Source organism: Nuphar pumila, chromosome 5 (genome assembly GCF_984573655.1).
Source record: "Nuphar pumila chromosome 5, dmNupPumi1.hap1.1, whole genome shotgun sequence".
Classification (NCBI taxonomy): Eukaryota; Viridiplantae; Streptophyta; class Magnoliopsida; order Nymphaeales; family Nymphaeaceae; genus Nuphar; species Nuphar pumila.
Genome location: NC_143253.1, coordinates 17,644,341 through 17,669,353, shown reverse-complemented (window position 1 = coordinate 17,669,353; position 25,013 = coordinate 17,644,341). Strand labels below are relative to the sequence as shown.

The 25,013-nt window shown below is 38.7% G+C and overlaps 1 protein-coding gene across 2 annotated transcripts; it reads left to right on the top strand.

The window, feature by feature from the left end:
- Nucleotides 1-366: 366 nt before the first annotated feature.
- Nucleotides 367-24,470, top strand: LOC149836972 (protein DEFECTIVE IN MERISTEM SILENCING 3-like). Of its 2 annotated transcripts, none has more exons than XM_090005707.1 (8): nt 367-508; nt 2,153-2,278; nt 2,486-2,600; nt 3,080-3,308; nt 3,422-3,613; nt 3,823-4,143; nt 4,480-4,705; nt 23,913-24,470. In XM_090005707.1, exons 1-8 carry the CDS (start codon nt 491-493, stop codon nt 23,946-23,948), a joined length of 1,263 nt encoding a protein of 420 aa, XP_089861833.1. In that variant the 5' UTR covers nt 367-490; the 3' UTR covers nt 23,949-24,470. The 2 variants fall into 2 exon arrangements, with proteins under 2 accessions (XP_089861833.1, XP_089861832.1); XM_090005706.1 differs by having other exon boundaries at nt 23,907-24,470.
- Nucleotides 24,471-25,013: the final 543 nt, after the last annotated feature.

Sequence of the window (25,013 nt, the reverse complement as noted above, 5' to 3'; positions counted from 1 at the left end):
CGTTGATTAAGTTATGATCAATAGACGAGATTACAATAATATGTGGATGACATGAGGGGGCGGGGTGGGGGAAAGTGTTGGTCCATCCTCGCCTCCATCCCTGCACAGGGATGAATTTTAACCTTCATCCCCGCCTCCATCCCCGGTCCAAACGGGGCAAGGCGGGGCGGGGCCCCGCTTTCCCCCCGTCCACTGCCATCCCTATATGGAGTTGCTCGAAATTTGATAAAAAACATGAAATTCCAATGCCAAACGCACCTAGATTTTTGCAATTCTTGGTGGTGGAGACCTTGTCCCCCGCCCCGCCCCGCCCCGCCCCACTGCCATCCCTAACTCCATATATAGGTTCGTGCGAAAGCCCCACACGCACAGCAAGTCAAACTCTTACCGTTTTGGTTGGGGGCAGTGATCCACCTAGTGTAGTAAAACAAAGCCGCGTAAATCGCTTGTTGCTATTTGCAAACCATATTCGTCCCTCTCATATTTCCAAATGTTTCACCAAAGTCAGGTAATTTCATGACTACCCATTTGGAATTACGCTCTCAGCTTTCATGATTTTGGTGGAAAAAATCGAATTTGCAATGGTTGGTTTTGGTGATCATGAAACTTCGAGTTGCATATGACCGTGTCCCTCTCTAGATGTTTTTTTAAGAGTTTTTCTTGGGTTAATACTAGGGGTTATTGAGTTTTCCTTATTTCTTCCAAAGAACATGCACTCATTGCTGCCATTGATGATGTTTTGGGTTTGTAGAAGTTTTTGCTGTTATGGGTTGCGTGGGGAATGAAGATTTCTGTGGGTGGTTGTGCTTTATAGCCTGATTTCTTTTGGATGTTGGTTGTGTTTTACGAGTTGGGGAATTGGGTATGTTTTAGTTCCGTTTGTAGTTGAGGATTATACCCAGTAGCATGAAGTATGCGAGGACATTTTGAGATATTTTCCGCTTTCTCTGCATGCATGTTGTAGTGTAAAATTTTCTCTCCTTGATTGTCAATTAGAACACTAGTCGAATGAAGAGCTTCAAATGTGTGAAATTCCTTTTTGAAAGTAAATTGTATTCTTCATGTGTCTGTTCTGACACGTCATTCCTATCATTACCATTGCAATTGCTGCTCAAATTTCACTTTTACTTTATTGCTCGCGTCCAATCAACTTCTGCGTATCAAGGGACCCTTTCTATGCCAAGTTATTTTGTAATGCACATTGATTTGATGGATATTTTGAAGTCATTTTCCTTCCCCTTCATCAACCTCAACCTACTTCTACCTATTCTGGTGGATATTGCTTTCCATCTACCTTTTGCAAGATCATGTGTGAAAAATGCGGATGTCAGTGCAAAACAGAAGTTTATTGCTCTTCAATAGTGTGTAAGCCCTTAATGCTTCCCAATTACGTCTTGGATTTTTTTTTCAGGTCTATTTTGTTTACACGAGCAGTTTTTGTGCCGGACTGTTTTATGTGCTATAGAGGGAAAAAAGGATCTTCTATATATTTTCAATCTGTACAGTTTAGCTGACAACTTTTCCTGCTGCGATTTGCTCCAATCAATGTCAAAGGGACACGCCACTTTTAGCCGTGTATCTAGGGACACGAAAGGGGAATGCCCATGACTTGTATGAACAATATTATATTATTTTTAATAATTTGTATTGTTTTCGGTAGTATTTTGAACAATAATTATTAAATATTTTTAATCAATTTAATAATGCAAAAAACCTGTATTATCATGTGCTTTTTTCCAAAAAAAATTGTGAACTTGCATCTTGAACTCATATTGAGTCACAGTTAGTGTTCATGTCTTTGGACATAGGCTCCAACATACTCGGGGATTGGAGAGCATACTACAAGTTTTGGTTACTCCCAAGTTATGATTCTTTATGTCAAGTCCAAACTTGTTCAAGTCCCTATGAATTAATTTTTGAGATGGAAACTTTATAAACTTCTAAAAGCAAATTCTTTTCAGTTTAAATATTTTATTTATTCATGTTTTTTCATTGATTTCTCCTTTTAGAAGAAAATAAGTTGTTACACATGAATTCTGCAATTATTATAACGATATGGATATCCTACTTTGTTTTTTCTACGCCCTCCCTTTGTTGGTTTTCAACTCTAGATAAATGAGTGCATTGATATTGCTTTCATTGTGTTATTCAGAGTCCTCAAATCCCTCCTTCATGTTTGAAGGTGTTGCGTCTTCCAGAATTTCCAATGTTAATACCTGATACAAGTGGTTCCATGCAGACTGAACAGAGTGTGGAGGTAGCGATGGATCAAATTAAGGTATGTTTCAGTGGAGCATGGGCATTTGATTATTTTATGTTATTTCCATTTTCGGATCTCTCCTTGTACTTGTTGTTGGGTCTGATGTTTTGTGGTCACGGTGTGTTTTAACATCCTTTTGAATATGTCCATTCATCTAAAAACAAATCTGTCCTATGTAAGATGAGCCATGTTCACCTAAGCTTTTGAAATTTTGCTTACCTGCAGAGGCTTGAAGAAGATCTACAAAAACTTGGGTTAAAAATCAAACATCATGAGGACAACATGGAATTTTTGAAGACTCAGTCCAACAACTTAGACAACTCAATCAAGGATCTCAAAGGTTTGATGAATGTAAACAGTATCATTTTTCGGCGGTTAAGCCATGTATCTGTGATTCTGTATACTTTGCTTAGATCGCTTGGTGATGCTTATTGTAGTAAAATATTGCCAAATTCAAAATAAAGTGGGATACAAAATAAAGTGGGCAGCTGCCTTCCAGGATTTAATCCTGAGAAATATTTGGTTCCCAAAGCCATTGGATGAGCATCATACAGAAAAGGTGACAGGATATATGCTTTTTTTGCATCACCTTTGATTGCTAGTATGTCTCACTAAAAGTCTTGAGTTCCCAAATTCGATGTTTGAGCACCATACAGAAAAGGTGACAGGATATTTGCTTCTCTTGCATCACATTTGTTTGCTAAAACTGATACCATATTACTAGCTTTACAAACTGAAAAAAATAATAATAACAATATACAAAAATTAATCTGGAATAATGTCAGTTGTTATTACCATGTAACAGTATTACTGAAACAGGTAATCTTGGAATATATAATTCATCAAGAAAAGCTGAAGCCCTTTATCGGAGTCATAAAAACGTGCACAGTGAACAGGATACTGTTGATCAGATATTACTGCTGGACAAAAAAGCTGCTAGTCTATTGTGTAGGATAAAAAACTTTCAAACAGCAGATTGCACTTTGTCCAGAGACATTCTTGGTATAGTTGCTACACTTGGAAAGGCACCAGATGATAACCTTAGCAGGTTTGTTTTATGTACAAGTCTGCTAGTTCTAGTTGTGCAATAAGTATCCATCATGGCACTTTTTCATGCATTGGGTTTTTATTGTTTAGCCTGACCTGACATCCGTTTTCCAGGCTTTTCTCAGAATACCTAGGATTGGAGAGTATGCTCGCAATTGTATGTAAGACACATGAGGGCATCAAAGCTCTTGAAAATTATGATAGTGAAGGCAAGATAGACCTGAGATCTGGTGTACATGGACTTGGGACTACTATCAGAAAACCAGTCAGTGGAAGGTGTCTTGCAATTTGCCTTGAAGATCTAAGGCAAGATCCTTTCACAAATTGCTGTTTTTTGTAGAAGGTGGCATGGTATCTTTGAAAAGGATTCATGTTATCTAGACTGGCATATCCATTTGCTGCATTGAATAAATTTACTATTTTTTATATGTGGAAAAGCTCTGCCATATGGAAAGGATCTCATCTTGGTAAGGGCTAGAAACTAAATGTATTTCCATCTGCTTGTGTGAGCACAGGACTTATGTCGGAAAACATGTGGCAAAGGATCCACAGAAAAGACTTGATTTGTTGAAGCCTAGACTTCCAACGGGGGAGTACCCACCTGGCTTTCTTGGTTTTGCAGTGAACATGATCAGTGTGGATTCTATGCACTTAACCTGTGTTACATCATCTGGACATGGCCTGAGGGAAACATTGTTTTATGCTCTTTTCTCCCGATTGCAAGTGTATAGGACCAGAGCTGAGATGGAACTTGCTCTCCCTTGCATAAGTGATGGTGCACTCTCGTTGGATGGTGGAATAATTAAGAGTTCTGGTGTGTTTTCACTTGGTGAAAGGTAAGAGTTAGATATATCTGATTGTATGCTCTTTGACATTTTCTTCTTATAAATGCTTAGTTAGTATTATACATCTTATGCCATTTTGCAATTTTCTTTAAGCTTTTATGCTTGTTGTATGCCTAGAGCCTTGAATACCCTGCTCCACTTCTACTTTTCCATCTACTCTTTGTTTTGGCCGAAGTAGATGGTTGTTCAATTGATCACAGGAACACAACTATAGTAGTTGTAGAAAAGGCTTTTATACCCTTTAGTTGCATTTATCTATGTTATAATGGTAGGCTTAGGAATATTCACTCATCTGTTTTCTGGCTAAGTTGTATTATCTTATTTCAGGGAAGAAGTAGAAATTAGGTTTCCAGTGAGTCTGCCTGCTTCATCAATGTCACTCAACATAGTTGAATCTGAGGAACGCCTTAGGCTGATGATATGGAACAAAGAACAAATAGATGAGGACATGGAAAGGGAGAAGAGTGTCTTGGAGAATGTTAATACTATGTTTAACAAAAAAAGAGAAGAGTTCGTGAACTTCCTTGCTCAGAGTGCTCCACTAGTGAGCAAGGTAATGTAGCATAAATATCCTTGCAAAGTTAGTTTCACCATATTATTGTTATATGTCTATATGGATTATGAAAGCCTGGAAGTTCCTTTTCATGTGTTGTATGTCCTTTTATTTTGCGAGAGCTGGTAAAATCTATCGTGAATGATGCTGAAAATATTTGTCCTCTAGAGATATTTACCTGTGATCATTTATGTATAGTTTTATAACATCGTTGATATTTATGGTTTCCGTGATGCATCTTGTTTACAAAAATTTCCAAACAGGGAAAGAAGGGACTTGTCCAGATTCACTAAAATCCTTTTTGAAATTGTAGGGGACGCCATCTACGAGCCTCGATCGTCCTTCACTTGACGGGAAGGTAGGATCTAAGCAAGTTTTTCGATCTTCATAACCCGAATTGCACCGTTGAGATGCTTGAATATGCAATAAAGATCAAAGTGTATTAGTATATGTTCTTTAAAATAATAAAAATCAAAATGAAAGAACGAATGATCTGAAAATCACCTTTTTCAGACTCGAGGATCCGTTAAGCTTTTAAGTCCTTTGGTTTAGGTAGCACCTTTGCGAATGTATGACAATTCGAGAGAGAGGGTTATGGGAAGGCTGGGACTCGTTTTCTTTAGGGTCAACGCTCGGATATGGAATTTTCAGATGACCAGACTATAGGGGTGAACCCCTATTTATAAAGTTTTTAGACGGGGTATGGATCATCAGGTTCTCAGATCTGGGTCTGGTCCAAATGAGTTCAAGCTTATCCCAACATGGGGATTGGGCGTAGCAGGAACAATCTCGTTCCTGAGAAACACACAAAACAATATTTGGCAGTTAGGGATAAGATAGAGATAAGTCAAATGGTTTATCTGCACATTCAGTGCAGCGGACAACAAAGCAGTTGTGTCGTCCCATATCATATGACACTCTCCTTTTGTCATCTACAATATCGGATGACGCTCAGTTCTGCCTTCCCCAATAGTGGATGGTGGTGCATGATGTCATCCTGTAATGGATGACATTACAATGAGTCGCCCTCTGGATGGATGGCAAAATGCCCCTTGTCGTTCGAGTTTGAGAAGTATTTGATTCTTGCTTTATACTTGAAAATACTTGTTTTAAAATATATTATTAATCGAGCATCATAAAATTTTGGTGTCTACAAATGCCCCTCTTTGTTATTAATCGAATGTGATTCAATTTATGACAAAGAAATAGACAACCTCAAAATTTGAAACGCTAGGTTGTCGAGGATAAGTTTAATTCTGGCGAACGAGATCGGGCTATTGTTTTTTAAAGAAAACTGGGTTGCTGGGACCGTGATTGGTCTCGCCGAATGAGGTTGGGCCAGTTTGAAAACCACTGGGTTGTGAGGACCGTTTAGGTCCCGTCGAACGAAGTCGGGCCAATATTTTTGAAGAAAAACTGGGTTGGCAAGACTGTGATTGGTCTCGTCGAATGAGGTTGGGCTAGTTTGAAAAATAGAAAACAATGCCCCTAGGATGATAAGGAATATACCACCTTACTGGGATTGGGAGGCAAGAATCGAGTGGAGGCCGACCCAAGCATGCTCTCTATTTGGCTGGATGGGAACTTAAAGTGCAGTCCGCAGATGGACGACAAATTGGATGTCGTCCACTATCTGGACATCTTTGGAATGTCGTTCCTTGTCCGCATAGTGGACGACAATCCTGGAATGTCGTCCCATACAGGGCGACAATTCATAGTGTCGTTCGACAGGAGGTTGTAATTTTTATTGCACGAGGCCCACCCAGGAGTTTGACTTTTAGTAGGAGTAGATCTCTTACCTTAGATATTCACTTTGCACATCCAGTTTTGTCCAGCAGTGCACTCAGATCTTTGACTTTTGCCATGGACTCGCTTGCTGTCATTATCACCCTTAAAAAGAACAATATTTTTTCGGTCAATCCTCGTCAAGTCTACGCTCACCACCATATCCGTCATGGGCGACTGGTAAAGAAAATATTTTCTTTTTCTCTTTTTGTTTATCATCTTCTAGCCCTTTTATGCTTTCCTTCTATAGTCTGACCGCAGATACAAGGGGGAGAGCGCAGCTCCTCGTTAGTTTGATGAATGGTATACTGAACTTTAAACAATTCACCGATAGTTCTTAAAGGATTTTGGAATTTATCATGTCTGCCAGTTGCAGAAAATGGCAACCAACGATGCCCTTCTTTCTGCCCTCATGGAACGCTGGAATCCCGCACGAACACCTTTTGGTGCCCCTTTGGAGAGATGACCATTACTCTTAATGAAATGATGCACCTTCTGGGACTGGTTTATTCTCCTTTCGTGCATCCTTTAGATGATTTTATGATAAGTCGCGGTGCTATGAATTTCACAAAGCTCTTATTTTCCCTGTTCGGTCATTCATACTGGGATCTGGTCCATCCTTCGTGGGATGCACAAAATCAGTATCCTCATATCATACTGGAAGATCTCAAATCAGCTTTCCAATCTCGCACCCTTACATCAACTGGTGCATGTGCAAAGAAATATTTATTGGGGTCCTTTTACTTTTGTGTTGTGGGGCATCTGCTTTTCCTTGCGGTGATCACTTCATGGACCTCATATACATGCATATGCTAAAGAGCTGGTATGTTAACGAGCAACGCTTGTTTCTAGGTATGATCGAACTAGCAACAACTTATTGGGAGATGGAGTAAGTTTTTTGTTCTTGGTACCCCGAAATCTTTTTGCTAATTTTTTTTTCTTTAAGTATGGTTTTTTGAGCACTTTCAGTTTGAGCGACCTTCTGCTACCACTACAAGAAAAACGTTATTTAGCGACGAAAATAATCCGTCGCAAATTTATGATGGATTAGCTAGAGAAAACTAGTCGTCCCTAAAATTGGAATTAGTTGTAGAATTAGCAACAAAAAAATTGTCTCAAAATCCGTCGCTAATTAGTGACAGAAACAATCCATTGCAATTTTGCGACAGATTTTTTTCGTCGCTACTCTATCGCTAATTTGCATGCATAATAGTTCATGGAATTGCATTTTATGTTAAGCATGTTTGTGGTAGAGAGGGAAAGAAAATTTACGCATTAACTGAAACAAAAAAATTACTCACCAACAATCACCAAACAAGAATTTCTAACAGATTTGTAAACCACAACAAAGTGTTAACGAACTCAACACAGGCAACAAGCAAAATGAAGACTTTATGACCTACAATATGCAAATTATAGCAAACCAATAAGGAGAAATCAGTCATTTCATTCCCATTAACTTGGAAAAATGGAACCTACTTTGTAATTTCATCTAAATGTGTGCAAAACTACTTTTGCTTGACAATAGTTTTCTTGGAGGTGAATGACATCATATATATGTGTGTGTGTGTGATATATATATATATATCAAATCATTACATCCACCATCAATGCATGATAAATTAGATATTTTCTTCATCATAGCATTATTATGATTCTCTTTTAACTGGTTAAGATAATAACCGTAACATCATAGGACAAAATGATTGCAAATCGTGAATGGATGTATCATATGATAGTTGATAATAAGGTGTCGCTTGAATATATGAATGGTGTTGACAGTTTTATTGAATTTGCAATAGCAAGTGTCAGTATAGTGGATCTCGGTCAGATCAGGTGCCCCTGCACGATGTGTAAGGACAATCGATTTGTAGAACCTCATGGCGTTAGACATCACTTATACAGGAAGAGTTTTTTCAGTGGTTATCAGAATTGGACGCTTCATAGTGAAGAATTTTGAAACAATTTTGACGCACGGGTGGATGTGGTGCACGATAATCCATATATGGATTTGATATTTGATGTCGCAGGACTAAAACTGGGTCCTAGTGATGTACCAACTGGGGTAGAGGAAGAAGTATCAAACGATGCGGTTAGTAGATTTTATGACTTACTTAGAGATGCTGATGAGCTGTTGTGGAATGGTTGCGAAAGTCACACTATCTTGTCTGCAGTTCTTCAACTACTGAATTTGAAGTTAGAGTATAATTTGAGTCAATCATGTTTTGACAGTCTATGCTCTATTGTGAAGAGTATGTTGCCCAAAGATGAGAAATTGCCATAAAATTTCTACCGTACGAAGGTTATGGTCAACGCTCTAGGTATGGGGTATCAAATTCTACCGTACGAAGGTTATGATCAACGCTCTAGGTATAGGGTATCAAAAGATAGATGCTTGTCCAAATCACTGCATGTTGTATTTCAAAGATCAAGAAAATAGTAGATCATGTCTGTTATGTGGGCATCCTCGGTTCAAGCCAAAGATAAAGGACAATGCTAGCACGAGGTCAAGAGAAGTGTTATACAAGTCACTCTGCTACTTTCCTCTCACCCCTAGATTGCAACGACTGTATATGTCTCCGAGGATAGCTAAACACATGAGATGACATACAAATAAAGTTCGACATGACGAAGACAAGATCACGCATCTTGTTGACGCGGAAGCTTGGAAGCACTTTGATCGTACTCATCAGACCTTCACAATGAAAGTGAGAAATGTTAGACTCGGTTTATGTACAGATGGATTTAATCCATTTGGGGGTAGATCAACCTCATACTCGTGTTGGTCAGTATTTGTCACCCCATACAACCTTCCTCCAAGCTTGTGTATGAAGCATCAAAATCTTTTTTTGTCTCCATTGATCCCTAGTCCGACGTCTCTAGGCTAAAATCTTGATGTATATTTGAGGCCATTGATTGATGAACTGAAAATACTCTGGGATGACAGTATTCTCACGTACGATGCCCACGAAAAAACAAAACTTCAATATGAAGGTTGTTGTTCTATGAACAATTAGTGACTTCCCTGCATATGGTATGTTATCTGGTTGGAGCACACATGGGAGGTTGGCATGTCCGTACTGCATGAAGGATACAAAATCTTTTAGATTGACGCATGAAAGAAAGCCGTGTTGGTTTGATTGTCACCGTCGATTTCTACCTAGCGACCATCCGTTCCTACAATAAAGGAATGTGTTTCGAGCAGGCACAACTGAAATAGAAGGTCCACCTACACGGTTGTCTGGCATAGAGATTTTAAGACGATTGCGATACTTTTCATATGGACTGATAGATGCTCGAAGTGAGACGCCCTTCCTTGGATTGGGGAAGGATCACAATCGGACAAAGAAAACTATATTTTGGGAACTATCATATTTGTTGACCTTCTTGATACGACATAATTTGGATGTGATGCATATAGAGAAAAATGTGTTTGATAATGTGTTCAATACGGTAATAAATGTCAAAGAAAAAATAAAGGATAATCTGAAGGCTCATATTGATTTAAAAGTAATATATAAAAGACCAGAATTAGAACTCCAAGAGTACAATGGCAAAGTACTGAAACCAAAGACAAGGTACGTGCTTGGACCAGATCAAGTAGGTCAGGTATGTCAGTGGTTGAGACAGTTGAGATTTCCAGATGGATACGTCTCTAACATTGTTTGGGCTGTGAAGATAGACAATGGACAATTATATGGGTTGAAGAGCCATGATTGTCATGTCATCATGCAACGGTTGATTCTCCTAGCATTTCATGATATGTTAGACAAACCTATATGGGGGTATTATCTGAGTTGAGTTGATTTTTTAGAACATTGTATGCATCGAAAGTTGTAGTAACTGAGGTAAAGAATCTCACGGATTCTGTCGTACTACTATTTGTCAGCTAGATAAGAGATTTCTGCCAGTATTTTTCGACGTTATGGAACATGTGATCATACACTTGCCATATGAAGTTAGGGTTGGTGGTCCTGTGCAATATCGGTGGATATACCCTTTTGAAAGGTATATTTTTATTTATATTTTTTTCTCTAATGCTATTGGAAATTTATTGTATTACGAGATGTATATTGAATTACGAAGAGGAGAAGGAGGAAGAAGATGAATATGAAAGTCAAAAAGTGATGAGGAAGCATACTCGAGCTAGTGAAATACATACCACATCACTTTCTCATATGCACTATCTATTTTAACATTATATCTTGCATATCATGTTACATTCCATGGATACTTAGCAAGTGCATGCACAGTTCATGCATAGTTATAAAACTGATTTATGTAGGACTTTTAAATCTTTATATTTCATGCATATGTCATGTTCATGCATGTCATGCTAAGATCAAGAGTTATGTAATTGATCCAAATAACATTTTTATTTGTTAGAATATGGTTCGTGGAGGTAGCAGTGATCGAGGATCAAGTGAAGGCCGTGGGACAATATTAGGTGGATGTCTTTATGTTATATTTAAATATATGCATTCATTATGTTTTTGCTTATATGTTGATATAAAAATTGTTACGTGTTAATCATCTTTATAGGATCTCAGCTCAGTAATCGCCAATATCAGCCTTCGTCTTCACGTACAGCTTCAATAGGTATATCATTTAAATAATTATATACTTGATTAGTTTAAATGTGTATTGTGTGAATTTCTAAATTATTCTATAAATTATGTTTCGCCTACACATGACCCACCTACACCAGCTACTCATACACATCACGAGTCAACGCCAGCTAGTATGTATAGTTCCATAATGGTTAAAGTTATTTACTCAACATGTATATAGAATGTGTACATGAATTTTCTTATTTTTGTACAACAGTCCAAGAGAGTCGTACGGATGTTGGGTCTTCTCAGTCTGACACACGACGATTCATTAAAATAGTGTATATCGATAGTCGACCGTAAGTATTTCATTGTCACTTGTCCAATACTTATCTTATAAATAGTGTATATCAATAGTCGATTGTCAATATGTACAAATTCATATGCAGCGCGAGGTTCGAGCCACAAGAAGTGATTCAAGAATTAAGAAGTCACTAGTTCAGCATCTTTCAAGACCGATCACTAAATGGATGAGTACCCGAAGGAGGTGTTGGATAGATTATGATCCTCATTCATGGTATACAATCGTTTATCATAGCTAATGTGTTTCATATTTACAAGAGGATCTTTCATTTGACTTGGAGGGACTTCTTGTTATTGCATAGGATTATTCTCTTTTGGAGACTTTGGGTTTCGAGCGACCTCCTGAGGTACTTTTCCTTGGTTCCGCGATTCTGAGTAATTGCATCTTCCATTTGCCTTTTACTCGAGCTGTCATTGTTTCCTTACTTTCTTGCTTATACCATCCTCATATTGTGCCAACATATTCTGTCTTTTCATCATCCTCATATTGTACCAGCAAACATCCAAAAGCGGCTTCTCCTACAAACAAATATAACAATAGAGGTTTTCCTATGATGAGAGGGGGGAGGGCTAAGGACAGGAGAGTTGAGAAGGTATTGCTTCGTACGGTCAAAAGACTCTTGATACTCTTGGTTACAGTTAAACTCATCACCTTTCCTAAAGAGCTTGTTGAAGGGAATGGGTTGCTAGGTTCGATATGAACCTCCTAATGGCTTGAACCTTCCCTTGAAAACTCTTAAGTTGTTTGAGGTTCTGCGGGAGAGGCATGCCAATGATGGCTTTCACCTTGGTTGAGTCGACCTCTACACCTCTCTTACTGACAATGAATCCTAAGAGTTTTCTTGACTCGACTCCAAAATTTCAAATACACATTTTTTGGGGGTTCATCCTAAGTTTGTGCTTCCGAATATGCTCAAAAACACTTGCTAATGACTCAAAATGACTTTTTTGAGTTTTGGATTTTACCAAGATGTCATGAACATATACCTCCAGGCAATCATGGATTTGGGCATTAAAAATGACAATCATGGCCCTTTGGTATGTTACCTCAGCATTTTTCAATCCAAAGGGCATGACTATTAATGCAGAGCAGGATAGAGGAATCGGATCCATACAGCCTGACCCAGGCAGTGGACCCGATTCACACCATGGGATTGGGGATCAGATCCAACTCGTGGACCCGATCCAGATTCCTGTACCGAGATGTGGAGGAGAGGTCCCACTGCGTACCTACGCCAGACGAGTATCGAGAGTACAGGCCGAGATGCCCCAGATCCAGCAGCGCACAGAATTGGTCTCGGGTCCGGACCGGGACCCGAGACCCGAATCCAACTGATGCCTTTTAAAAGGTCACCCTAGGGTTGTGCGCGACTACAGAAAAATCCTTTATGCTACTGCAACTTTTGTTTTTTGATTTTGCTACTTTTGCCCAGTGGTTTTCTCTGACACGCTTGTTTCATTGTTTTCATTCGTTGATTCCTTCTAGCCCAACAACTTTTTTCTTGTTTGAGTTTTGTCCTTTTTTCATTTCTTTATTGTAAGCATTATCATTCATCAAATAAAATACTGCTCGGTCCCCATTGTTTCGAGTTTTCCCTGGTTTCACACTGCATCCGTGTTATTGTTTGCCGTCGGCTGCACATTGACGACGTGACCAATAGCGGTCTGTAAGCAGCACAGTGTTGATCCCGTTGTCGTAGCTCCACCTTCAGTGTCGGCATCCACGGGGTTAGTTGTTCTCCCCCTATCTCTGCATCAACTACGCAACAGAAAGTGCCCCATTGAGTGGTCAATGTTGTCCTGGGCTGATTCGTTGTGGCTAGCTTGATCTGGTTATATCCAGAGTACTCATCCATGAAAGAGAACATTTTATAGTCTGTCGTACTATCAACTATGAGGTCGATATTGGGCAGTGGGAAGTCATCCTTGGGAGTGACTCCGTTCAGGTCTCTAAAATTTATACATACCCTAACCTTTCCATTGGCTTTCATGACAACAACTATGTTTGCTAACCATTCTCGGTAGTCAATTGGCCCGAATGAATCCTACCTTGAGCATATTCTTTAGGCTTTACTTGACTTGCAATTCTACCGTCTCATCAATTTTTCTCAACTTTTACTTGATGGGTTTTGCATCATGATGTAGAATGAGACAATGTTCTACCAGGTTGAAATCTAACCTAGGCATGTCCTCAAAGGTCCAAGCAAACACATCAATGTGTTGCTTTAGAAATTGTATCATCTCCTTTTCTTCTTATGTCAAGTGATTCCCTATTTTGATTGTCCTGGGGTTCTCAGGAGTTCCTAGGTTTATTTCAAGGTTATCATTTCTGACTAATGGGGAAGGATTTTTCTGCCTTTCAATAAGAGGTTTAAACTCGGGTAACGCTCTGTTGTCCTCACCCTTATCCTCACAATTGGGTTCATACTCCCTTGATTTGTCCCCACACGATCTCGATAAAAAGGCATCATTAGATGATTTGAGAAAATAAAAACAGGGGGTTTGATAAAAGCTTTATTGATCTTGTCAACGGGAATAGTGTGTTCCTACAACAAAGATGATAGTTGAGATCCTAGGGAAGAAAAGTTTTTAGGATTTTCTTGTTTTTTTCATTTTTTTGGATTTTTGCAATATTTTGATTTTTTTGGATTTTGAAAACTTTTTCATTTTTTTTGTTTTTGAAAAAGCTATTTATAAAGTTCAGGTTTTGAGGGCTTACCTGGGGCCGTTGGATGACAATCCATGTGGAATGTCCTCCCTCCATACGGTTGTGGTCAGAATCTGTCTTGTTGGAGCCTTGCCCCGAGCCTAATGGTCCTTTGTAGAAGGAGACGATAGAAGATTGTTGCTCAAATCCTGAGACCCAAGACTAAGTTTATTCAATGGGAGAGCTAATCCTGTATCATATGTTGTGATGGGACCCCCCACCGAGCTAATGATGGTGGTTGCCTTCTTGAAGTGTTCCTTCAATGTCCAGGTGAGCTCATTCTGGTCCTTCTTCCTCTTGGGGTTCTTAAAGCCGAGCCCTTGAGTTTCCACCTTGGGTATTGTTGTAAAAGGCTCTATTATGCCTTGGTGACTCTTTTTTAGTCCTTTAAAAGGCTCATACCTTATGTGTAGGGCCATTCATCTATCATCCCTTCGAGCCTGAAGACTTTGGGCCTTTTAGAAAGGTCTGTCACTGACATGTGGCTCAAGCTAGGCGACGCCACTTTCACGATCACACTAGATGATGGGGTCACATCTTCTTTCGTCCAAACAATTGGCATATCAATATGTTTTTCTGGCTTGGACAACATAGGTTGCACTGTCCTGATAGTCGGGTCGTCTGCATACACCACCACAATGTGATCTTGTCATGGTATTTTCACACACTGGTGGAATGTGGAGGGGACAGCTTGAAGGTCATGAATCCATGGCCTTCCCAATAATAAGTTGTATGAGGATGACATGTCCACCGCATGAAAGAGTGTTTTCTGAATAATTGGACATATCACCACATCCAGTATTATGGTTCCCATTGTAGTGGTGGCATTGTCATCGTATTCGCTAATCTGGATCACATGTTTTCCCAGTTTCGCTCTTGAAATGTCCAGTCTCTTGGCAGTGATGGTTGGGCAAATATTCATTCCACTGCCTCCGTCCATCGAACAGTTAGTAAGTGACATCTCATTGATTTGCACAATTATATACATGGTCTTTGTATGGAATATCAAGGGTTTAGGCATATCGTCCTCTGAGAAGGTGACTGGCATCTGAGTCATGGGCCGCTAATCCTTCGGGCTGAGTACTGGGAGGAATTTTGACATTCCTCAGAAATCCCTCTACTGGCTCCCGGTGTTCTTTGGAAACCCTGATCAATTTTAAAATTGAGATGTTGGTCGGTGTCTTTGCTACATGAGTCTCAATATTGTATTTTCCTTTTTTTGTCTCCTTAGATTTCTCTGTTGCCTCTCTACCAGATTTTGACGAAGCGGTGATTTGGTGAGGCATTAAAGGTGATGGTCTCTTCAGGGTTTCTGGTTGATAGTTCCTTCCTGGTTGTGTAAACTGACTGACACCATCTTCTGGCCGCTTCTTTCTAAGGGAGAGTGCAGGGAGACTATCCTTCCTTATAATGGTGTCCCTATGGTAGGATGCTCGGGGAGGAGCCTTAGTGTGGTTGTTGTTTGGCGGGACCAAACGATTCACGCTAACCTGAGGGACCTCTTGTGACACTTCTTGGCTCTCACAAGGAACATGTCTTCTTTGTACCCTCCTTCCCCCTTGGTAGCACACTTGGGGAGTTACAAGCAGTTGGTGGGGATGGGCACCTTAGTTGTCATAGGCACTAGACGGAGCCTAGGTGGTGAGCTCCTAAAAAGGCCTAGGCACAACTAACAATGTGAATGAACAATACACAAAAAATAAAATCATGTGTACAAAAAAATTAACAATAGACATAATACAAACAATAGACAAATAATGTCTTCTTCTTCTTCTTCTCAACAATAGACATAATACAAGCATTAGACAAATAACATGTCTTATCATTCTTCTCCTCCTCCTCCTCCTCGAAGAAGAAAACAAATGATGTGTTAAAAAAAAAACTTCAAAAAATAAAAGCCTAGGCGGTGACAACCTAGGTGGCAATATATGGCCCCACCGCCTGGACCTGGTCGCCCAGGCAGTGTGGCTGCACCTAGTGCCGCCTTTGACAACTAAGACATGCATTGTATGTGGAGGCTTGGGGGATATAGATTACTATATTGGTGAATGGCCCATGCTCAATAGTCATTTTTGCAAGTCAATTCTCCTTCAGATCGTAGGCTTAGACTCCTTCGGCATTATGATTAGGGAACAATTCTTGAAAAATGCTCAGATCGTTGTTGACCTGGTTCCACGGTTCCTCGTCAATTAATAGCTTGCCACTCTTGATATGGTCTTGTATTATATGTTTGAGGATGAAACATTCTTCGGTGTCATGGCCCACTGCTTTATGATACCGACAGTACTTGGATGAATCCTTTCTTTTCATTTGCGGTGGTATGATACTTCAAACAACTTCACCAAACCGTCTTGTAGCAATAGATCTAGAACTTGTAACCGAGCTTGTTTGAACTTTGAAATTTTTTGGTCCCTGGTCCATTTCGGGTTTCTAGCATACCCGTTCTCATTCTAATTCTACTTGTTTGGAGCATTCTTCTAGTTACCTGCTTTCTAGCCCTGATTATTTTGCTTATGGGGCTCGTATCTCGAGGCTCGGATGGCATTGACTTGGCCTTAAGGCCTGTCTGATTTTTTATAGATATTGTTGTCCTTGGTATGCTTTAGAAACCCGTCATATACTCCCATCTTTATGCCTACTTCAAAGGCGGTAGCCTTCTTTATTAGTTTGGCATATGTCTTCACCTGAGCCATGGGAGAAATTATCCATTATGATGATTAGTGCATGAGAGTCTAAAATTGATTCTTTCATTATGTTCGCCATGGTCTGCCAACTATTAATCAATTCATGAGTCCTTTCATATTTCTTTTGTTTTAATTTATATAATTGATTGATGGTGGGAATGGCCTCAAGATTGAATCTGAATCGATCCACGAAGAGGTTGATAATTTATTTAAATTCTCTGATACTCTAGAAGTTTAGGGTGACAAACCATTATAATGCCTCTCTCTCCAAGCTCCTAGGAAACCAGTTGATTAGCCTCTGAAACTTGTGACTCATCCCACTAGTTGTACTCTTGCTCTTGGTTCCTACCTGACCTTTCTTAATATATCTGTTGCCTGAAACTGTTCATGCTCTACTCTTCTCCGGATCTCCTTTGTGGCTTGGTCATGTTCATGCTCTTCTCTTCTCTGAATTTCTATTATTTTTGCTTTCATCTTGTCCATATACTGCCTCATCTGTGCCCAAAGATCTTTTCCTGTGAGTAGAGATTTGATATGTGGGACCCTTGGAGCTCTCCTTCTTGCAGACCCATCTGAACTGGAGGTATTTGTCTCGTAATCCATGGGAGGATCCTTACAAGAATGACGTGAGTGCCTTCTAGAGCGGGGTTTTGGGATCTCAGGTCATTTTCTTTTCCTTGGAACTCACTCAGGCTCACGAAAGACATCTGTGTGGGTTTTCTCTTCGGGGTCTTCATTAAATAGGGTGTTTGGCATCATATAGGGTGGCATCCGATACATGGGATTCGTTATAGATGACATGCCGTAGGCGGGATTTTTCAAAAATGGTTCCACTGGAATGTATGGGAGTTTGGTTTTTTAGGTTTTTTATCAGGTATTCATGATACCCCAAATAATGATTCACACAGACCCAGCCAAGTAATGAGAGATTTTCAAAATAATGGGTACCCTAGTTCTCTTTGAAAGATGTATCAATGTATCTGCGAGGTCTCTTTGGGTTCTATATATCAGGGTTTTGTTTCGAGTCCACACCGATATATTCAAGCTAACAACTTAAATGTACTGATGTAGAGTATCCAACTTCAATGGTATTGCAACCGATATACCCAAGCTAACAACTTAAAAGTACTGATGGGGGATCCGGAGTTCCAAATGATAGGACAAAAGATTTTGAAAAATCCAAATAAAAGAGACTTTAACTTAAAAGATGGGGATAAAAAAGTGAAGGGATCTTACAATGAAATCAAACAATGTCTCAATTAAGATCCCAACTTGCTGGAGGTGATATTTTTGTATTTTCTATGTGACAAATTTTCTCCTGTAAGAGTATATAAAATGTGAGAAGCCCTAAGCCTAATGTTTATGCATGCATTTAATACAGGACAACCTATACGCGAGATAAAACAACTAAAAAAATAAAATAAAATAAAACAAAATAAAACTAAACAGAAGATCTAGCAAAAAAAGCAAACAAAAACAACGGTGAGATCTATACTGCACTAGTATAGACGACAGAATCTTTCGGACGACGGAAGCTACCGGACAACCAATCTATCAGATAGCAGAATCTACTAGATGATGGAATGTAACGACCCCAACTCATACCCAAGAAAAAATGCAGATTTTTTTTTAATTCAATTGCAAAAATCTTCCCAAAGACCCGGGGCCTTTATAAATCCACCACAACTAGGAAACTCGACACACCACAAGGGATCTTACACTCATCTTCCAAACCATAGCAAACCAACTTTATTAATTAAGAAATAATAGTCTTAAGACAATTGCAAAATATCAGAGTGCATAAAGAAAATTAAACGGAAAAAAAAAATAGCCAAGCTTTCCAATTGAGTTTGTCAAGCAGTAACTTCACTGATCTCCTGAGGCTGCGAAAAATATAAAAGTAGGGGTGTCATAAATCAAGAGAATTCTGTGTACGAATCATTCTAATGAAATAAATAAGTAAAAGATCATAAATAAGATTCATACAATATTTTCAAGGGACACAATTATGACAAATTCATAATTTAAGCAATAGCGAACAAGTACTAAACAAAAGGAAATAATTAATATTAACAAAAAATATTAAATATGCATTAAAGACATGTTATCATGCAATAGATAACACATATTATGTAATCACCCATATAACATAAAGGAACAAGTAATTATGCATGATTTAATGCATAGCAAGAAAATGCATGATGTTAGTGCACATGCATGAATAAATTATTATCTTTATCAATTTCTCTTATTATATGCATGCCCTTATTAGAATGTACACAATTTAAGTTTTTCTTTTTATTACCGTTGCCCGCGGATACACCAAACGGGTAAAAATTTTTGAGGTCAAGTAGGGTTTTCAGGGTAACTTAGCACATAAGTTGTATTTTATTACTGGGTTCCAAACTTAGTGCTCGACCGAAACAACCTTCAGAACATTAGACCACCTATCTAATGTCGCGACACCAGGGACCACCCATCCACAAGTGTCAGTTTTTTCTTGGTATACCAAAACAACAGCTATGTCTACACACCACTTCCAGGCAAAGTGGCGAAAACTTCCTAAAACCGTAGACAGGAGAAAGAACCTCAATATCGGGTTCAAGGTCAACAACAATGCACACAGAGTTTTTGTATTCTTTTGGTTTCCCCAAAACCACAACTCTAAGAGTCTTGTACTCTCGACGAGACATCTTAGAAAATACATTACATTGTTCTTTTTCTTTGAGTTATTAGTTGTTTCATTAATTTGTAATTCAACATGACAAATTAATATCACAAATTCACATTTCTAAATGTGAGGCTCATCACGAGATCACCCCCCGTGGAAAACATAGAATAGTGCAATATAGAAAAAAAAAGTCAAAATGTGATTTTTACGATGCATAAAAACAAGTAAAGGAGCAATCCAAGCTCAGGGCTCACTAGGCCCGCGATGATTCCTTTTGATCATCGATGCATCATATGCAAAAATCATAACAAACAATATATGCAATGATGTCAACATGCTTTTCAATGCACATTCATATATGCCAAATCTAACATTATACAGGAACTACAACACTCATATGCATGTGTATGAGTTCACACATTCATGTTAAGTGAATGGTTCCATTCAATACTCATATTCATGTCACACGCATTCTTTTATTTATGAATCATCTCCATTTGAACATATGAATATTCATGCAATAACGCACATGTGAAGGACACTAATTTATAGTAAACACATGCAACATATTTGGCATAACACCCTGAATAAGCATATCATAACAAATAGGCATGTGAAACACACATAAAACAAATAAACATATGTACATATACATGTTGCGTAATCCGCAGAAAACTGGGCCCAGATTTTTATTTGTCACCCGGCTGGACTCGGTTGAACCCAGTCTGCTGCACCTACACAGGTGCTGCAGCTGCTGCCCACCCTTATCAAAAGACCGGTAGCAATCTGCTGTGTTCAGCAGGGTGCGGTGCCCAGCTGTTCAGCCGTAAATTAGTAGCCGGCTGGGGGTTGGCAGACCCCAGCCAGTCTACATAAGTTTTATTTTTATTTTTATTTTATAAATTCTGCTCAGCCGAGCCACTTGGCTAGGCTCCAGAGAAACCTGGCAGACCGGGCCAGCTGATCTGATTCAGCTGGGCCGGTTGCCATGACAGGGCATGGCCAGGTCTGGTCAGACCTAGCCAGCCGAGGTACTCGGCTGGTCTGCTGACCAGGCCTGCCCTGCAGCCCCTGTTTTTTTTTATATATTCAGTTCATGTTGTTTTAATACGACCAGTCGATAAATCAAAACCTAAGCACACAAAAACTAATCGGTTCATCTGCTGGACAGTGTCATCATTACTTAAACAGTCACATGCTGATCATGACAATAAACACAGGTTAAATTTTCAGTTTTACACCATGATCTAATTATGCTTATGCGTAGTAAAGAATGGCAGCAAAACAAACTTTGGTACATAAATTTTCTGATCCAACATAAACTAGGAAATAATTATATTTGTTCTATTAGGTACAAAATTTTCAAGGCGATATACACTTTATATATATTCAAATCAATGGTACACGGAGATTCAAGATGGGCCGAACAAAGCGAATCCTGCTTAAACCGATTTTGATTTATAGCCCAGCGTGAAACCTAGTTCAAGTACAGAGCGATGCGGCCAACAAGTGTATGTCCAGCTTACCATCCTAATCAAGATCGATCTCAGCAAAAGAAGACTGATTCTTTTAGATTCATGAACACTAATTAAGTCCTTTGCCTATAGAATCCCATGAGAAAGATAAAAGAACCGTACAACATACCCATTATGAAAAGAAAATACATATATAATCAGACTTAGACTACAGCAAGTTTTAGTGTACCCAAAACAAGAAACACGGTTATTGATTCAGAGGCAAATTTGTATCAGATTAAGCTTGCTGGACACAGATTTAAATCCGGTCACGGATTTTCAAACTGATTTGCATAATAAATACCCAGATTTATTATCAAACATTGCTTTACAACATATATATATATATATATATATATATATATATATATATATATATGCATTGGGCATAAATAAAACATGCTTTTGCCGGAAGAAAAGGGTTTAAATCTGAATACACATGTTCAGTCATGCATATAACGATATTTCATAAGTTGCTTACGACAAACTAAATCAAATTCATGGTTTCCTTCAAAAAAAGATATCCCATAAATCAGATTTAGGTTCTTGACTTTTTCAAAGTTTTCAAATTTGTATTTTTTTGAGTCTTTCTAAACTCTCCTTAGTCATATTAAGAAGTCCAAAACATTCATATCATAGAAATTCGGAATTGCTAATAATTAATTATTTAATAATTAATTAATTTTTTTTGAAATTCTACAGTTATTTTAATTACTTTAGGAGTCTTCTTAACTCCAGCTAACTTTAATTTAAAACTTTAAACTGAATTTAAAGCTAGATATTCATTGGGCATGGATTTGGGGTTTGGATCCGTATCCAAAATCTAAATCTATATCCAAAACAAAATTGGATTATGATCTGGATTAAATTCAGATTAATATTGGACTTAGACAAGGTTCAAATCCATATTAATTCGGATTATGAGCATTGGATCCAATTCGATCTAACTCCAGTTTCAGTTCGACAAACTGCTCTTTTTTTTAAAAAAATACGATTTTCGGGCCAACCGGAACTCAAATTCGAAAAAGTAGCATATTGTTGCGCTCGGCATTTCGAGACGCATCCAACGACATATTACACGAATATCAAATTCTGAATTTTGACCGAAAATAACCCAAATTTCGCTCAAATTTAAAGATAAAAAATAAAACTCTTTTTTACGCTTCGATTGACTCGTCTCGACCTTATCGATGAGACCTAGGCGAGGCCTAAACTCAAAAACATCAATCTAATATCGAGGTTCAAACGATCTTTCTTCTATACTTAGCCAAATTTTCGAAAAATCTCAAACGACCACTCTATCAAACTGCGGATCTTGCTAATGTTGCAGACAAAGCGGACGACACTGACTGTCGGACGGCAATTTTACCGGATGCCAGAAGCTTGGCGGACAACGGATCCTACCAATGCTGCAGACAGAGCGGACGACACTGTCAGACTGACGGTGGGTCTACCAGACGGCAGAAGCCCACCGGATGGAAAAAGAGGTTTTGTTGTCCAATCAGAGAAGTGGATACGAAAAGCCGAAATGTTGAGCTCGCTACAACTCAAAATTTCTCTGATAATGCAAGTTTAACTATGATAAATCGGAAAAACAAAACGGTGTTCCATCATGATCGCCAAAATTGTTTACAAAAATTTTTGAGTGGGGAAAGAAGGGACTTACCCGGATTCACTAAAATCCTTTTTGAAATGGTGGAGGACGCCGTCTATGAGCCTCGATCGTCCTTCACCTGACAGAAAGGTAGGATCTAGGCAAGTTTTTCGATCTTCATAGCCTGAATTGCACCATCGAGACGCTCGAATATGCAATAAAGATCAAAGTGTATTAGTATCCATTTTTTAAAATAATAAAAATTGAAATGAAAGAATGAATGATCTGAAAATCACCTTTCTCGAACTCGAGAGTCCGTTAATCTTTTAAGTCCTTTGGTCCAAACAACTCTTGTGTAGGTACGAAGTTGATTGTAACAGCTCTGGCAGCACCTCTGTGCAGGCATGACAACTCGAGATAGAGAGTTATGAGAAGGCTAAGGCTCGTTCTCTCTAGGGTCAGTGCTCTAACGTGGAATTTTCATATGACTAGATTATAGGGGCGAACCCCTATTTATAGAGTTTTTAGATGGGATATCGATCACCAGGTTCTCAAATCCGAGTCCAGTCCAAATAGATTCAAGCTTATCCCTACATGGAGATTGGGCTTAGAGAAACGCACAAAAGAGAATTTGACAGTTAGAGATGAGATAGGGATAAGCCAAATGGCTTTTCCGCACATTCGGTGCAGCGGACGGCAAAGCAGTTGTGTCGTCTCATAACGGACGACACTCCCCTTTTGCCGTCCCCAATATCGGATGGCGGTCAATTTTGCCATCCCCAATAGTGGACGGCGGTACAATGAGCCGTCCTCTGCATGGATGGCAAAATCCCCCTTGTCATTCGAGTTTGAGAAGTACCCGATTCCTGCTTTACACCTTAAAACACTTATTTCAAAAAATGTTAGTAAATTTTTTTGTCTACACATCTTTTCTTTTTTTCTTCCCAAGCCCTTTCTTTTTTGTGTGAGCCAAGAGAAAACACCTCATTGCTGGCCACGCATGGGCAGGACTTCAGTTGGTAAACCCTTGAGGTCCGCCATGCCTGCCAGGGGGTACCGGTACACCCAGCTTCAACCTTGTCACAAGGGACACTTCCATTGCTTTTATAGCATTATAAAAAATTATGGATACCAGAAATTAGAAAGAGACTAAGGCTGGCTTCAATGCCATCACATGATATAAGTGACAAAGCCAATTCAACTTACCCTTTTGAGTGCTGGAAACTGTTTCAAACATCTTTATTAGATAGCTCTACTGCTTTTCTTTTACATGTTTGAGAAGGCAAGAAAAGAATATTTACATGTTCACTTTACTCTTTGTTTTCTTGTATAGCATCAGGGTCTTCTTGGGCAGGTGAGAAACGGAAAGATATAATTGGAGGTTGACACATCTCTGCTAATTCTGGCAGAAAAAGTTTTGGTCATGCAAGTTCTGTTGACTGTTGCTTCCTCGAAGCTTGATGCCACTAGCACATGTGAGCACCATTACTCGAGCTGAATGGTACTCTGGATTAAACTAGATTTTGTTGAGGGGGTGGCACATAGTGATACCGTCTAAAGCTCTCCATTGGCCGTCCAGGTCTATCCACCCTGCAAAATTTTTTGTTCAATGCAAACTTTCTTGATGTTTTGTGGATTTGAGCAGGGCCAAAGACATGAAGCATCGGTTTCAGATGTATGGCCCCTTAAGTGCTAACTGTATTACTGCTCTGTATCATTCTCCACCACCTTGTTTGATGTCACTAAGATATTCTTTTGGGGCAATCTCAATAGTGCAGTAACATGCACAAGTCTCTAGTGTGTATTTACGTCGATCAGTATTATTTCACCTAATTAAGTTTGACTGCATGGGTGAGCTTAACAAGGTTCATTTATCATGGATGGTGTTTCCATCTAATAATTTGGATGCAGAATATTTTTTCAATAATTTCTTTTTGCTGCAATCTATACCATTCATGTTTATCTTTTTCAATATATTTTAATATTTAGTTGTATTAGTATAATGATTCTCTAACATAAATTAACCATGTTTGACTTAAAAATACATGAATTAATGAAATTTTATTTATTGACACTGAATTTGTGGTACACACACGTGTGTGGGTTAATAGTGGCTACCCTCAAGTGGACCATGCTAAGCATCTCTATGGTCAGATTGAGCAAATAACGCTCATACCTATTATTTTTTTGTTGGAATTGTACTACTATAAAAAATGATTATATATTAGTAACTATAGATTGCTTTTGGATGCACTTACACCAACCTATTAGAAACTATAATTTTTTTATAATTTGTTTTTTTTTTGTTATGACTTATATAATGTACATACATTGCTTACTAAGAAACAGGTCTTGGATCAGGTGATTAAAATGCACAGAGACTTTTCAAGATCAACAGTCCATGTACCAAATTTTCATGACTATAAAATCATATTTGTAT

Bases quoted from the DNA above. Each gene is read 5' to 3' on its own strand.
- LOC149836972 (XM_090005706.1), top strand. The intron at 2,601-3,079 runs GTTTGATGAATG...TTACTGAAACAG, and splicing joins CTCAATCAAGGATCTCAAAG to GTAATCTTGGAATATATAAT. The intron at 3,614-3,822 runs GCAAGATCCTTT...GTGTGAGCACAG, and splicing joins ATTTGCCTTGAAGATCTAAG to GACTTATGTCGGAAAACATG.